The sequence below is a fragment of the Tachypleus tridentatus genome, chromosome 6 (genome assembly GCF_004210375.1).
Source record: "Tachypleus tridentatus isolate NWPU-2018 chromosome 6, ASM421037v1, whole genome shotgun sequence".
Classification (NCBI taxonomy): Eukaryota; Metazoa; Arthropoda; class Merostomata; order Xiphosura; family Limulidae; genus Tachypleus; species Tachypleus tridentatus.
Genome location: NC_134830.1, coordinates 85,830,617 through 85,848,579, shown reverse-complemented (window position 1 = coordinate 85,848,579; position 17,963 = coordinate 85,830,617). Strand labels below are relative to the sequence as shown.

General features: G+C 30.2%; 1 protein-coding gene across 1 annotated transcript in view; it reads left to right on the top strand.

The window, feature by feature from the left end:
- Positions 1-17,963, top strand: part of LOC143252952 (transformation/transcription domain-associated protein-like) — a 258,974-nt gene that overhangs the window by 214,964 nt on the left and 26,047 nt on the right. The window contains 3 exon segments of the mRNA XM_076505896.1: positions 7,612-7,705; positions 11,867-12,113; positions 17,710-17,859. Of these exon segments, the coding sequence (XP_076362011.1) occupies positions 7,612-7,705; positions 11,867-12,113; positions 17,710-17,859 (491 nt within the window).

Below are 17,963 nucleotides of genomic sequence, written 5' to 3'. Positions count from 1 at the left end.
CATCTTAGACATAAAACAGGCCTGGCATAGCCAGGTGGTTAAGGCACTCGACTCGTTATCTGAAGGTCACAGGTTTGAATCCCCATGGTACCAAACATGCTCACCCTTTCAGCTGTGGAGGCATTATAATGTGATGGTCAATCCCACTATTCAATGGTAAAAGAGTAGCCCAAGAGTTGGCGGTGGGTGGTGATGAGGAGCTGCCTTTCCTCTAATGCTAAATTAGGGATGGCTCCTGCAGGTAGCTCTTGTGTATCTTTGCACAAAATTCAAAAACAAACAAACAGACATAAAACAACTGAGATGAACATGTCTGGTTGGGTTTTAAAGCAATTTGCTTGACACACAGTGTACTACTATCTTGAATATGCAAATGTAAGCAACCATTTCTATATTCTTACTCAGTATATAACAATGTATGAAACTACAATCAAGATGCTAAGCTTTTCAAAAATATTTTAATAGCACATTTGCTCATGGTACAAAGTTTACAATAGCATTCAACTAGGAAATATTTGGAAACAACAGGATTAGCTCGACCTGATTGCAAGTAACACAACAGTGTAACAGTGCAGTCAGATATAAGGTGTGTATTATTGAACTCTGAAAATACCAAAGTTGATAGAACTGCATGTTCTTTGAAGGTCATTAATATTAAATACTTGACCATTCCTTCCTTGGAATATTAGGGTAGATTAGATAAGCAACTTAGGTCAGTGATTTTTTTTAAGACAGTATCCTCCACATGAACACTGACTTTTCTGTTGCATCTGAAATTTATTTTTTAAAACCAACTTAACCAAATTATGGTATATATTCTAAAAACAAACTTATCGTGTAATGTTTTCCATCATTTATATAAAATCGGTATCTTGTAGTTTACTATTTTAAATAGTTTCAAATCTTGATTTTGAAATTACATGACATTAAAAAGTTTTAAACCATGATTTCAGTGAGAAATACTTGACACATATTTAGTATAGATAATGTAATTATGAATGTATAAATACAAAAATTATATTAATTCTCTGATAGAGAAGTAGTAATGCATGTATTCTCTTTCTTAAAAAAGTATAACTATTTCATCATGCTACATACAACAGTAAGTATGCTATACTGTGAAATACAGAGGTTTAGTGCATTGTTTTGAAATAATTTTAAAATCTCACCTCCACATTATAGTTTATGTTGGTGCATGCTTCCTGACAATAACTCTTTGGTATAGTTTCCATTGGAAATGGGTACTTTCTATGGTTGTAATGTACAAAACACACCACCCCTTCCTTCAGGCTTTTTATAATCCCTCTAGTGTGAGAGTCACTGAGAAGCTTTTCAACAGTTCTATCAAAAACAAATCATTGTATTCATTAATTTTACTGGTATGTGTTTCTATGAAATATGATAAATCTTTGTTTCATTCCTATTTGCTTGAGATATGCTACTCTTGCATGGGAGATGTGACTGGAAGGCTTATCTTTTGGCTTCATTTATATCCTAAGTCATTATTTCTGCATGGTATAATGAGTCATGAATATTGTAAGCCAACTTCACCTTGACCCTTATGTGCACATTCCTGATTCCTCAGCAATGATTTAACTTATTTTCTATTTTTTAAGACAAAGTAATATTTTGTTTATAGTGAGAGTAACTCAATTTTCAGCAGAACTTAAAATATGCCTATTATGTTATCTTTTATTTTAATTATACTGTAAAAAAATGCCACATCTATAAAATCCTCTTTGTATGTATACCATACTGGTGGAAAAGCAAGCCATTTTGGGGTATACTTGTCAATGAAATACTCAACTGTATAAACCATAAATATGGACTTACCGTGATAACAAATGCCAGATGTGACATTGTTCTGCACACTTACAATACCAATGGCCCTCAAAATGACATCAGTTACTCAGAGATATGTATTTTACAATGCTTTCTTTTTTTTCACGTGAGTAATTGAAAATTATCCAATGATTATAGAAACACAAAAAATAAAAAGAGATAATAATTTGATATCAGTTTTGAGGTTATACATGTTTTTGAAAAATGGAACAAGCGTATAATTTTAGTAGAAGTGGGAGCATTGAATTCTCTTCATTTTATACCTAAAGATTGAAGAGAGCTTGGTCATTACTAAATTAAATCTCTTTTTTCAAGGCAATAGACCCTAAATCATGCTTTTTCCTTAAATAATAAGCTTTTTCCAGTTTTTTAAATAACTGCTTTGTGTTTGTATTACACTATCCAATATGTATTGCATGTAGTATGGAGAATGTAATAAGTTTAAGGTTAAAATATTTTATCTTTTATTATGCCTACCTTATCACTAACTGTAGAGCAAAATTATCAAATAAAAGATAGTAAGAGATGAAATAAAATCAAAAATGTTTTTATAGGATGACTACATAGTTGTAGCACACAGTTACAATTATCTATCAAAACACCCTCAACTATCTAACCTTTTCACATCTGCTTGCTTTTATTTTTATTACTTTACAATGTCTTTTAGAAGCTAAGTGCATGACAGGCAATTAACCACAGAAGTATAACTTGCATTAAAATCCTGTCAGGCTACAACCATAATTTTATTTAATTTTTTTACTCATTTATTATTCTAAACTAGTAATAACAATTTTTATAATATTTATATTTTAATTACTTATGTTAATAAATTACAAATGTACATGAAAACAAGATATTTCAAACTTAAATTAGAGTTGTAGCTTATTTCAGTAATTTGTACTTAAGATTGTACTTCTGTAACACATGATTTTTCCTACTGTGTGGTTGTACATACAATAATTACTGTTTCTATCAAATGTATCGGGCACTAGAACAGAATGTCTCAAGACTAATATAATTTAACTGACTTTCTAACTAACTGTAAATAGGTTAAAAATATTACCTGCTCAGAACAGAAAAATAAAAAATAACTAATGACACAAGTGCAATGAATATTTAAAATTAATAGAGAAAAAAAAATTTTCATACATTTTAACTCTTCCTCAAATTATCTTAAAATATCAACCTTCAGTTATATTTATAATTTCAGGTTTTTAGCATTTCACTTAGAGTTTATTTTTAATGTTTTATTTTATTTTGTGTCCTTTAAAATACATTTTTCTTGATTCACCATTGGGTGCTCTTGGAGCATATTATAATATCTTTGGTAGATATATACAAGCCTTCATTAAAATATTTTTGCACTCATGTAGTAAGTTAACCCTGGTGAACCAAAAAAAATGTTTGGTTATGTTAGAAAATGATTGATTAATTCTTTTAAATCATAAATAATGTATAGTTAATTAAAATATAAAAGTAGAATCCAAATACAGGTTAACTTTCTATCTTACAACATGTATCTAGACAACAGGCGACACCATATAGCAGTGAGAATGAAATAAGCAAACAATGCATTGACTGTTTTATGTACTTAGTAATGAAAACATTTTGTGAAATTTTAATTTAAAATGAACTATTTTGATTGGTTATAAGTATGCCAATCAATTAATTCAGTGCTGCTTGAAATGACACGTTAAAATTAAAAAGGTGGATGTAACTACTGTGAAAAGGTTAGTAAGTTTTCATTTTGTGATCTCCAGTTGACATGATATAATTGGAACAAAAAAATGGATAAATATTATTGCATGAATATTTTAAGTCTAGATATACATGACTGTACAATGATGATTCAAAATATATAATAAAATAGTTAGGCCTCCCAAGAAAATAAGCTAGAACTTTATAAACCTGAAGATAAATCTATAGTTTTAATCAAAAATTGTGGCTGCCAAGTTATCAGTACTGTAGTCATATTACAATCACTATCCAATACATATCAGAACTTTATTATTAATATTTTTCAACTTGGATCACATAAAATAATGAATTTCTTCATGGGGGGTTTTTAAAGATTGGTGTGACAATATACATTTGTTATTAATAAAGTATACATTCTTTGTTATGTATTTTATTTTATAAATTTTGGTTTGTGATACAACAATTTGCTTTATGCATTGAGAAAAAAATAATTTGTTTTTGTAGTGGGCCCTCTTAGGTTAATGCTTAATGTAAGCAAACATAGAAACAATGCATTTCAATTTTTGTAAACAAGAAAATAAAGAATATTAAAATAGAGGGTGTTCAGAAAGTCACTGTGCAGTTTTGTAATCATATTTTATTCAGTCTATTTCAAGCCAGCAAGTAACAGCGGTGTTTAGAAACAAAATAAGAAGGATCCAGGCCTGTATTGATGCCAATGGGGGTCACTTTCAACATTGTTTATAATTGTCATTCATATTTACCTCCTGTATTCTATTTTGGAACATGTCTGTTAATAAATATCTAAGTGCACAATGACTTTCCAAACACCCTGTACCTATACTCATTATGATGATGATGTTTTTCTTTAGTGTCACTCTAACTGATAGCTTGCTGTGATAAAAAGTTAATAAGTAATAGATGTGTTAGCTCATTGTTCACTCCTCATTACTGAGGGCACATTTTGATAAACTTTAAACTAAATCAGTGTATTAAAATATGCACATTATGTTTAGATTAACATACTTCTATCTTATGAGTGTCGACAGAGGAAAAATAGATTACATTTTTTGTTTGTTTGTTATATGTAGTTGATTATAAAATCACTCATAGGAATTTTAATCAAGTACTTCATTAAGGACAGAAAACAACTAATTTTCTACATAAATGACTGTGTACAATGCTTCTCATAGTTATAATTAACATTTCATATAAGTACTAATAATTCACATTTCACAGATGTTTCTGCAGTTTTGTCTATTCACAGCAATGCATTTAATATACTTTACTGAGTAGAATGACAAATCATTGAGAGTATTTTTTTCATTTTTTTTCAAGTGTAATTAATTATGTATGAACTCTTGCAGGTTAATGTAACCCATAATTTTTCAATGTTACATGTACTTATTCATACTAATGTGTGTGTTTTTATGAAATATTTGTAGCCCTACATTGTAAGCTCATAGTTCACAAAGTATCACTCTCTCTCTCTCAACTAAAGAGATTTTGGTGGAAAAGATCAGCTGTACAAAATCAAAGATTAATTCAATTTTGATGAAACTATTAAAGAATATAGCATAGAATGAGATAAGCTGATTACAATTTAAATTTTCAAAATGGTCAAAAATTTACTAAATTATGACAGGCCACATCATTAGCAGAAACACCATAGCTAATAACAGTACTTCTTGTTGTGTAACTAAAGGGTCACCTAAACCTTCTTCTTCTTCACACATTGGTGCTCTGTTTTCCAGATCAGAGCACAATAGATCTTTAGAAGATAGCTCCAAACCATTCTGATCATGATTGGAACCTTTCCACTCTGACATGTTGCTACCTATCACCTTTTTTCCCTTCATTACATTCATGTTTATTGTTTCAGTTTGCCCAATGTAACTGTGCAGCTGTTTTGGAAATTATCACATTGGACTTTTCTGAAAACCATTATTGAGAAAAATCCATCTATCTAGCCCGAAGATACTGTGTCATCACTCAGAAATAGATTAAGTTTTGAGGACGGAAGTAGCAATCTTCTATCAGATCATAAGATCAAGAATAAGGTCTTCAACCTAAAACAGACAATGAAAAAGGGTCAAATGATTTGACTGTTGCTGGTGGTAAAATTATAATGGTCATTACAATACCATGTGTCGTTTTGACAGCACATAACTTCTTACTAAAATATATTACCATCATATGGGTTGCATATTTGGATATGATAGACTCTGGACTTTTCAACTGCATATGCAATACCTTCAAGATACAACTACCAAAATTTCTTATTCCTTGCCCTGCTACCTAAAAGAGTATTTCTTCTATAATTGTGGGGAGAGACCACATGTTAATTCTAGAGTGAAAAGTTTTACTCCCATATTATATATGCAGTTCATAATGTTCCTATGATGGCAGGAAATTGATGGGGACTTGAATATGGTGCTAATAATGATAGGTATCTAACAAACTTCATGAGAGAGAAACTTACTGACATTTTTATGGTAAAGGATGTGCTAAATTTCTTCCATAATTAATATAAGGAAGGTGGTATAGCCTTTCAGAGAAACCAAACACCTCTACTGCTGCAGATCTGCCGGAGAAATGAAGTTTCTTGTAATTATAATTGTATTACACTGATGAAGAGGAATATTATGATAGATATCATCAAATATATTGCTTAACTTCTAAAGTAGTTTAAATAATGAGAAAATTTGTGATGTTCGGGTGTGTATTAAAAAAAACAAAACCAAAATGTTTTGCAACTCTACAGTGAAAAAACTACTGTAATCACCAGATAATATAACTATAATTATGGAAGCTTGGTTTTGTTGCAGAATAAGGTTAACTGGTAGACCTTAAAAAGGTATAATGTCAGAAAGATAACTTAATCACCTAATGTAAATTATGTTTCAATTTTACCAATCCTGGTAATGTTCAATTAATATAAAAGACTCAAATATACTTTTGTCAAGTGAATTTAGACTCCTTGTTAAAAAAACTAAAACAGGATACCTTTTTAAAGAAAAGGATTTTCTAAATAATGCAAAAGTGTGCTGAAGCACAGATATTTCCTTGAATTTATTATTTCAAGAAGCATGCTTATGTTTTACATTCTATGACTATCATGCTCTAAACAAGCCTTTATATGCAGCAGGTGTACATCTGCATAAAATAGTGGCAAGTTATTGAATGACCTTATTCATAACTAAAAATAGTTTAGAAATTTTTATTTCTTTAATACATTCTTTTATTTGTTAGAGAATAGTTAATAATTTTCTTTGAAGTTTCTTTATTAAATCCTCCATTAACTATTAATTTCTGTATCAGTATTTCATCATTACTAATAAAATATTGTAATTTATTACAAATTTTACAATATTTGAATAATTGTGAAGTCATAATGCTTATAACAAAAGAGTATGGTACATTACTATTAAAAGAGGGTAAACCATAATTGTAAAGACATAATAATAATAAAGATATAAATTTGCTATACAAGTAGAATAGTTAGTTTCTATTGGAACTCCTATTATTTGTGTAAAAATCTGGTTATTAAAAATATATATAATTATTGTGAATACAGAAACTTAATATATCTTTCTGCCATAATGGGGGCTAGAATGCTAACTTCAAGAGGTAATTTTTTTTTTTTTTTAACATACCCCCAAATGGTAGTACCTTATTTTTCTTCTTTGCTTTGGAGAGCAGTCGCCTTTCCACAACTGTCTGCAGGCAATGAAGTGCAATATAGATGTGGGATGTTGTGGACTTGAGCATCCACATCTTGCTCTCCTAATTTCTATATATGTTGCTACTCCTTTTATTTTAGTTCTTTATGTGAGACTAGTGAATGGAGGTTGAGACTGATAGGCAGTGTATCCCCATTGCTATGTGGGTCCTACTTCTTCATTCACCTCATTATTAAGATGTTTCTTTTGATATTTTATTTTGGCAATGGCCATAAATTGTAAAAAACAATGGCAAAAACTGAAAAAACGTTTGAAATAACTTCACTGTTATTGTTGCACACAAAATTGGTCAATCATTATAAACTGTTGTCTTGTTTTGTTTCAATAGCCGTCAAATCAGTCTTGGAGTTTCAGCTTTGACCTGCTACCTTCATGCTTGTCGACACCAAAATGAAAGTAAATCTCGCAAATATCTGGCAAAGGTATTCTTGTTTTCTATTACATTTTTTTTGTGAGTGAATTTGATTAACATCATTGAGTGTTTTAAAAATTGTATCTGTATAAAACTATTTATTTAATTTCCAACAGAAATATGAAATTTAAATTTTTATTAAACAAGTTTTCTAATTACATCAGATGAGTCATACTGTCAGGAATGTCTTTATGAGTAACTACTGTCTTAAAATTGTGCCAATGTAAAATGAGTTTGAAATTGTTCAAAATTTTATTCATAATTATTATCATCATATGTGTATAAGGCTTTTTTCATGAGATTAGTTATGAAATTCAATTATTGTATGTAAACAACCATTAATCCTTTAACAGAAATATTGAAATACAATAAACCTATGGTTGAAAATAATTTTGTTTTAAAGCAACAAATAGGATGTTGTATTTCAATGTTGCAATTGATTTTAAATAGATTATAATTAGTAAAGCTATATAAAAAATTTATACAAATTATTATACTACTTTAACTGCTATAATTATTTATTGACGGAGTTTGAAGAAATGGACCAAATGTGATATAAACAGTTAAAAAGTAATCTTTATTCAACCCCTGGAAAAAACAAAGATATGAAGAAGGAAAAATTACTTTTGCTGCATATATCTATTGAGAATTCTCCTTCCTTATGAAGAAGTTAACGCCCCCGCTAGTGTAGCGGTAAGTCTACGGATTTGCAACGCTAAAATCAGGGGTTCGATTCCCCTCGGTGGGCTCAGCAGATAGCCTAATATGGCTCTGCTATAAGAAAACACACACATGAAGAAGTTGTTCCAGACACAAAAGATAACATTATGTACACAGTTTTACAGCACTCTCTCAGAGCATATGTGTCACTTATGTTGTTATTGGTTATTCCAGTAGAAAAATAAGGGAATAATACCATATATAATTGAAGTATCACCCAATCTGACAGTGAAAAATATTCCTTGTCACCTTTGCGTGGTGTTTTATACTTTTCAGCAATCATGAAAGAAGTCATGATACTAGAGCAGAATAATCTGTAATAATGGGTAACTATAGCACATTACTTGACTGATGCTTCATTTTTGAACCTACATGCATATGTGTGTATAGAAAATTTTGATGTGGTACATTACCTCCTCCCACATAAAAAAGCTATTTTCATTCAGTGTTGTCCTGTATATGCATGCCACAAACCTTGAAACTCCCACCCAGCTAGAATTGACTAATTCCAATTCACCTTACATGCAAATTTTCATGTGACAACTCTCCATCAGTGTGTGATACACACTCTTAATGTAGGTGACTGTGTTATAACATTGTTTGTGCTCTCGTCAGATGTTTTATTTTAATTTTGTTTGTATCTTTGTATTATCTCAACAGTTTCATTCTTTATTATGCAGTAGTGATATTTGTAACTTGTTCAGTTAGTTCAGAGTAGAATTATTTTATATTTCTACCTGTTTATGGAATTATTTGTTTTCTGTCTGTCTACATAGTTTTTTTTTTATTATTCATTTTGCATTATGAATTTTACATTACCACTTTGGACGTTGTATGTTCTATTAGCGTATTTACTCAGTAATATCAGGAAGATATTTGGATTTCATTCTTTTGGGACTGCTCATCCAATTAATTTATTTTCATCAGGCTTTTCCTCAAGATTGTGAGACCACACATTTGAAATAGTCTGCTGACTTTAGAATGATAAAATATTTTACTGTTATATCTTTTGAGTAATTTTATTGTTAATATTTTCATGTGTAGTTGCTTGGGTTCCATAAAGTTAGCAGTAGTTGTATATTTGCTCTTATACCATTCGCTTAGGCTTACTATGGTCTTTGTTATTTTAGGATTACTTGTAATTCATTTTACTTGTATATTAATCATTAGTTTACTGTATTGGTTTTTCTTCCAGATATCATGTTTTGTACATATGCTATTGTTACTACACTCATTGTTAATTTTACACAATCATATCTATTTTATTTTCATTATTATTTATCTTCACTTGGTTTATATGGAATCCTTGAGCTCGAGTCCACACAGGCTTCTCCCAGTATTGTGAATACTTATTGTTCAGTTAAGTTTTTATTTTAGTATATAGTGATATCCTTTGATTTTTGTTGTTCAATTAGGTTTCACAGGTGTTTGTTATTTTTAGTTTACTTGTGGTTCTATTTACAGGTTAATTAATAATTAGATTAAATATCTTTTGTTCAACACATAACATCATGTTTATCTCACTAAAGTTCTTAATATTTCTACTATATTGACTTTTATTTTTGTCTTTCTTTATATTTTATACTTTTTACCATTAATTTTGTTTAATTTATGATTTATACTTTTTACCTTTCATTTTGTTTGTGAGGGCTGCTGTGAGCCAGATTCCACCCTACCTGCTCTAAATATTGTTTACCTTCTTCCTATAATGGCTGAATACCTTTTCAGGTGACATAGATTTTGTCAGTTTTCCTCTGTCTTATAAGGGATTACATTCCAGGCTTTTACTACAAAATCTGCAAGAACTAATTCAGTATTTTTTTTAAGAAACAATTCACAGTATATTGTTTCATGATGATTTTTTGTCTGTCTTTTAAGAATGGATACTTGCAAGCTCCTTCCTTTACAGGCTTTAATTTTTCTTGTCATATCATAAGGCATACATTCTTATTATGTTTATATCCTTCACATTTCTTTTAATGCTATCCATTTTATCCCATGCCTACTTTTTTCATTTTCATTTCACCCAGTTGACCCTACTGCCATTAATGTTTACCTTCCACTTCCTTTCTTTGGTGTTGCATTTATATTTGGGGATTTTTGTGGGAAACTTTTTCCTTTTTCCATTTATATTTTTATCTTCAGTTTATTCCCTCCACATGTGGCTTCTTTGCTTTAAGAATATAGAGGCTAATATTTACGGTTTTACAGTCAGTTCTTTTCATCCACCAGTCTGTCTTTTGGCCCCACTCTTCTACTTTTAGTGTTGTGTGGGATATGTGGAATGCTACAATCAATTTTTGTTTTATATATTCAGCACCTGGCCATACTTTATCTGTCTTACCTGCAGGTTTTCTTCATTTGTCTTGTTTGCTTCATGCTAACTGGGGTTCTGAATCACTTCTTGGGTCTTCCCTGTTTTAAGTATGCAATCTTTGAGTATATTGGGGTGGGCTGTTTTTTAGCAACTGAGAATGCCCACCATTCACAATAGTAATTTCAATTTTTTTCACCACTTGAATGGGTACCAGCTTCATTCCTTGACCTTTGGACTTGTTTTGGTTCCACATATCGTTTGTTGGGTGGTCTAGTATTTTACCCAACCTCCACATTTAGATGTCTGTCTTCATTTAGCTCCTTTCAAATGGAGGTAATCTTAACTTACTTTTCTATTCCTTCCACAGTCAGTTTGAGTAATTGAATTTTCCTGTTTCATTTCAACTTTTTGATGGTGATGTCTTATATCACTTGCCAAGGATATACTCCTTCTTTTTCCCTTTGAGGTCAACAGTGAATTTCCTTTTTTAAGATCACACACTTGATATGTTTCTCTTGAAAGTTTGTGTTTGAGATAATTGTTAATAATTAATTTTCCAGTCATGACACTTTCTCATGACATGGATGGTTGGGAGAGTCAAAGGTTATAGCATGTACAAAATTTTTTTTCATTTTGGGGGCAGTTCTGAATGAGAAAAGCTACTTATGTAAGAGAAAGTAAGTACTTATGAGAAGTACATTTTCAGTATAGGAAATAAAATATACCTAATATGCTTGCATACCACATTACAACATGCTATTGACTTTTTGAAGATGAAACTTTTAATAGTTCTTTTTAACTCTAAGACATATTTTATATCATTCCCAATACAAACCTTTGCATGTTACATTTTTGCTTCACTCTAAAACAAAAAAGAACTTCTTTCATTTCTTTTCATAGGAATCTCTGTGTTTTGCAAATTCTCACTTGGATAGACAGCGTATTTTATAATGAAAATCCTTCTGTAGGCAGTACAAATGCAAAGCAGCAAAATGTTTTTTCCTTAAATTTTCATATTTGTGGATAAGTTGAAAACATTTGAAGAAACTTAATTTACTTTAAATATTTATTAAAAGAGACCTTAAATAGTACGTGTGTTTTTTAATAAGTGACTATGCTATTATTCTCTGATAGGTGATTTGGCTTTTAACATATGATGATGACAAGTCATCCTTAGCTAAAGCTGTTGATAAATATTGTATTGGAGTTCCACCCATTCAATGGTTACCATGGATACCACAACTGCTGACTTGTCTTGTTCGGAGCGAGGGACAACAAATCTTGAATTTGCTAAGTCAAGTTGGCAAAGTTTTTCCTCAAGCTGTTTATTTCCCTATCCGTACTTTATATCTAACGCTGAAGATAGAACAAAGAGAAAGATGTAAGTTATGAAAATTATTGTTATGTATTGACAAAATTTGACTGTGCTTACTATCAAATAAAATGGTTAATATGTTATTCAGTATGACAAATTTTAATTTATCATATATTTAGAAGTTATATATGCACAATACTTTACAAATTAAATAAATTGTAGATTGTTTAATGTAGAAGGCAAAAATAGTTTACCTATATTTGATATTCAGGTGTATCAAATTTTATGTTGTAATTTTCAGTTGTTACAATAATGTTAATTAGCAAATATAATAAAGCCCTCATAATGAATGGTAATAACTGCTTAAAACTTGTCAAGTTTTTCACTTTTTTTTTTTTAACCAATTGTTGTCTAGATATGTTAAGAAAGCTCAGATTTATCATAAATATTGTATCATTCTCTATACAAGAAGCAACCAAATGGGTTCAACCTCACAAATGTAAGGTTGATGAAATGAGACTTACAGGTACAGTGTAAATCCTCCTTTAATATGAACAGATGAAATAAATGAACCTTTTAGAACACATTAACTGAAGTACAAAATAAAATATACATGCAATACAAATGACTTTTAAACTCTTAGTTACAGTAAAAAATAAGAATCATATATATATACAAATAAAGGAATGAATCCCTCCAAAAACACAACACACACTCTGAGAAAATAAATTGCAAAATGATGTTAAGGAGAGGTATAGAAAAAGGTTTGAAGAATGTAACAGGGCTAACACTTATGATATGGTAACACTTACCTACTGATTGTGTGGCCTAAAAAAATATTTTAATCAAATTGGATAACAGTAAAATGCAAATCCAACAAACTTTTAAAAGAAGATTAAATATCAAAGAGAAGTAGAATTTCTAACCTTATGTGTATTTTAAAGGGTCAAAGTATACATATCACAACTTTTTTACAAAATTTAATTAACCTAGTAGCACCCAGAGTTGCAGTCAAAAAAAAGGTAATGCCCCTCTTGTTACATTTCCTTACAAAAATGTAACCACTAAGTGAAATTGTTTAAAGTTTAACAAAAATGTTCCAAACATCTTGTATTTTTGGAAACAATATTTTTTTTAATACTATTTATAACAAAAATTCATTATTTGATTTTGTTATTTGCACTTGGACTCTGAACAGCACACCTACAAGGTGGTTTTAATTTTGAGTACAAATACTTTGTGGATTATCTTATAGTTTTCACTTTTCATTTGTGTAATCTCTAGAACTTAATAAATGAATATATTAAGAAAAAATCTGAAACTCAGTTTGGTATCTTTTGTTACAAGTGAGTTTTTATGTGACCCAGTTTTTTGTTTTTTTTTTTCAAAATGCATTAAAGGCATAGATCACAAATAATTTTTCAAAACTTGACGTTGTTACTTTGCCCTTGTAATAACTTCAAACCGTGGATGGAAAAAGAGCTAGTTATTTTAACTTCTATAAATGTATAATGCTAAGGGAAATTTAGAGACTTGAACAAAGTGAAACTGTGTGTATTTTATCACACAGTATGAGAGAATATATATTTTTCTGCCTACAAATGTTTCTTAATTTTCAAATATATATAGAAAAATAAAAAATATTATTTCTAAACTTTGCTGCTTTGCACTGCTGTATACTATTAATCACTAAAGTTGAAATATCTACAGCCAACAGTATACTTTTGTGTTAAATGTATGATTAAAAATTAACATACATTTATTGAACCCATAGTATCAATAGTATTGTAGCTATTCTAGCTACAAGTATGTACTGTTTCAATAAATCAAAATAAAGCGGACTAAAAAAAAAATAGGAAAGATTTCCTATAATCCACCAAACAGTTCAAAAATCAAGTGCATCAAATCACTCTCAGTTTTTAGATGTTTTTGAATCCTTAGTAGTGATTTCCAGCCATACAAACCATTAATGTTCTATTACATCTGTCAGTATCAGCTGTACTAACTTTTCAGATGTATTAAATTTCAATACATTGATTCACATTCAGCTAAATCAGACATACAGTGTTTTATAAAAACAGGCTTGTTTTACTTAGTATCTCAAAAAGGTAAATCTTGCAATTCTCTTTTGATTATTAATCTATTAAACAACCTGCCTTTACAGGTTTGAAAGAGCTTATCTCTTATTAAAGCCATAGCATCTAGGTGTTTGGTGTAAGCTGTTGCTCTTGTTTATCTGTGTAGGTTACATGTTCATGTGGCATCTCTTTTTCTTCTGTCTCTTCATAGACAGAATGGAAATGTGGTTCACTTTACGTGCCTTCTCTTTGCATCATATCAAAATAATGCTCAATGAAATTCTCATCATTCACATGTTTGATTTGCTCACAGTTCACAGGTGCACAGGATCATCAATAATATGGAAAACAAGCAGAGGACTTTTGTTCAATATAACATAATTTTGTATAGAAATTTGTTCATTTCAGTTGGTTATTCAAGCAGAGTATCTTAGAGCTGTACAGAACTAACAAGTGATCTGCAGGAAGCAATTTGTTACTATAGAGCAGGGACTGTTCTACTATTAATGTTTTCAGGATCTCTGAGTTTGCAAACCACACCATGTAGAGCATCTCTGGATTGTTTCGTGAAGTGTTTTGAGCAGATCTTGCATATTACGATTTAAAGAACTTAAAGCTGGGTTAAATGATAATTTAAATTTAGAAATTAAGTAAGTGTTAATTCATAGCCAGTTTATGATATTTGCCAACAAGATTGATACACACAGTTTTCTTTCTTAATATAGATATTTCAATATACAATCAGTAATGCAATTTGTAATAACTGTTATTACAAATAATGATTTATATACAAAAGGTTTACAAATGTACAAACAATATTGAGTCTTCTATCTGATCTGGAATTTCTTTATATCGTTTTGAAGGTTTACAATGAGTGAATTAATTTTAGGTTGATATCAGTACAATTTACTTAACACGGAGCTAGCTAGCTCTTCATTGATCACACACCATTTACAAGTTGAATTTTTCATCAGTGAAGGTTGTGTGACATTTTCATAAAAGTACTAATATTCATTGTTGATCTACTGAAGTTAAACAATTTCTAATGATCAAAATCTATAAATGTTCATGGTCAATGTCTTAGGTTCCCAATTAATAAGGATTAATCATAAATATAGTTTCTGGGGTTTATGATATACCATCTGTAGCAAATCAATATATATGGTAACTTGACATATTGTTTTGGTTATGTGTTATTAGCATGAGGTGAGTTTCTAGAAATATAAGCCTACACAACAACAATAACAATGTGCTAGTGCTTTCATACATGAGTAATCTTGATTCTTATGTTTGAGAATCTTCTATAAATTTAGTGAATAGGCAGGAATTTTGCAATACTCATTTAAAAGTATAACTTGCATGCATTTATAAATATAAATTTAACTTGCACAAATGTCACTATTAAAATAAATATATAATAGTAAATCCATCGCATGGATAACCACTTGGAATGGCTGATTTGTAGGACAGGTGGTGTAATTATGATATTTTGAGCTTTTTATGCTCTAGCCCTTGATCGGTTAAACACTTGAGTCAGACTTGGATTTGGTGCTTGAATACAATCAATACAAAGTTCTGTTACAGTTTAAAGGGCCAGTTTGTGATGTTGTTGGAAGAGCTAAATGAGTGATATTCTCTCTATAACATAGTTTCTTTCACAATAAGATTTGAAGTATTAAGTTCAAACCACACAGACTATCCTGTGAAGATGAATGCATCACACTGAGTTTGAGTAATGCTAAGAGCTAACCAACTACACATCCCACCACTGTGAAACAACTGCACTGGTTTAGTAAACATACAAGACTGTCTCATGCTTCCCATAATGTTCATTTTCCAGTGTATACTAATGATGCCCCTATCAAGAGAAAGAGGTAGGAAATTGAAAACCAGATTCACTGAACATATTGAAAACCCTACCATGTTTACCATCATCACAGTTAAAAAAAAAAACACAGTATATCCAAACGAAACATTGTAATGTTAAACAAAGAGCTTAATGTCAATAAATGTAAAAGAAAAGAAGCTTTCTTAATTGAAGAAAACAGCTGCACCTCAGAGCACCAAGATACCTATATTAGACTGAAAAACAGTATCTGACTTCTTTGTTCATAATGCACACACACACACACACATATATATATATATATGTATACATACTCATATATCTGTAAACTACTTGTACTTAAGGGTGACAAAATCTTGTTTGAATGTCGTATGTATGTAAAATTAAGTTTTTCATTACCCAGTCAAGTCATCTCAGAACTCGTATTCACAATTGTGTGTACTTTTTCATTTCTGTTGTTGTTTTGTTTGTTTTTTGTTCATTTATTTTTATATTGCAAAAATGTTTTTCTTGAATATATGTGTTTCCTTTTTGTGTATGTTATTTTTAAGGTGTTTATTTTTTATTTATTTTTTCCTTAAACGTTTTTCACTCGTTGCTTTTTTTTTGACATTATGTATTTTAAGATGTTTAACTGATTTGTGCCATAGTTAGCCCTTTTAGTTTGGTCTCCTGCAATTAGCAGGAACCTGCCTGGGGAATGATACATTTGCAACAATACTTACTGTAACTTTGATATTTTTCAATGCACCATCACAAAAACAGATAAAATTTTATTAAAAACTACCTGATTTACCTGTCTATTGGACAGGTGAACTAACATTTATTGGCTACAGTTCCATTCTTCATGTTATACAGTTGCACAATATTGGGTGTGATAAATATACTTGGTATTCTGAAAATTATTTGTTACTATATTTGTTAATATGGAAATTTTGAACATTTTTCACTAATTCAAGGTTATGCAGTTTTCTCATAGAATATTAGTAAGGAAGTCATTAAGTCCCTTTTTGTCTAATTAGTTATTGTTCTGTGTCATTAACCTAGGGTATAACCTTTGCTTTCCTATGGGAAAGTTTTCTGCAAAGTTGTATGTAATGTTTATGAAAGTAGACAACAACCTTTTGCTCTGGCTGGTCAGGTATGAGTAGCATTGTTCTTTTGTGTATATAATTCTATCTTTTCTGAATCTGTAACACAGATTTTAAACTTGATACACAACTTCAGCAGGTTTTACTAAATATCATGGAATTTGAGAGTTCCCTTCAGTAAAAGTACTGTCTGATTTGAATGTGTTATTAAATAAAGAATTGTTTAAATATGTTTTATGTATGCCTCTCTCTCTCTCTCTCTCTCTCTCTCTCTTTTTCTTGAATTCAATCAGCTTTAGATAATTCAGAATTTGTGGTATATTTCTTGATTAGATCATCTGTTATTCTTCAGGTCTTACCTTGTCACTGTTATGAAAATTCAGTTTTTCTTGAGAATACCCCACACTCAGCACTTCTTACATTAATGAAATATGCCCAGTCTCATTCAAATGAAAAAATTCTAATTGTATAATGCAATAAAAGACCATGTAATTTTTGTTAATCTTTTAAAACCATTAAAAAAGATGTTTTCTCCTTTTTATCAGAGAATTTTGTGGAATTTTTCCTTTCATTTTCTTGAAACTCCTGGAAAGTTTCATTTTGAAGCATAGTGATCTTCAGAAACTGTGTTCATTTCTTTATTGCAGTTAAAAGTGATGTTACTGGAAACTCGGAAATCAAAACCAATGGAACCACTACTGCTCAAACAACAGCCATTACATCTAGCCCAGCCCTGTCTACATCTGCAGTTGATAATAGTATTTCAGCTCCATCTCCATGTGGTGGAGGAAGCACAGGTGAATAGATATTTTTATCCAAATTCTTTAATACATTGACAGCTAGTTTCTCATATGTAAAAGTAATGCTGTGTGACCAATGCCAAGAAAACAATGAACCTCGA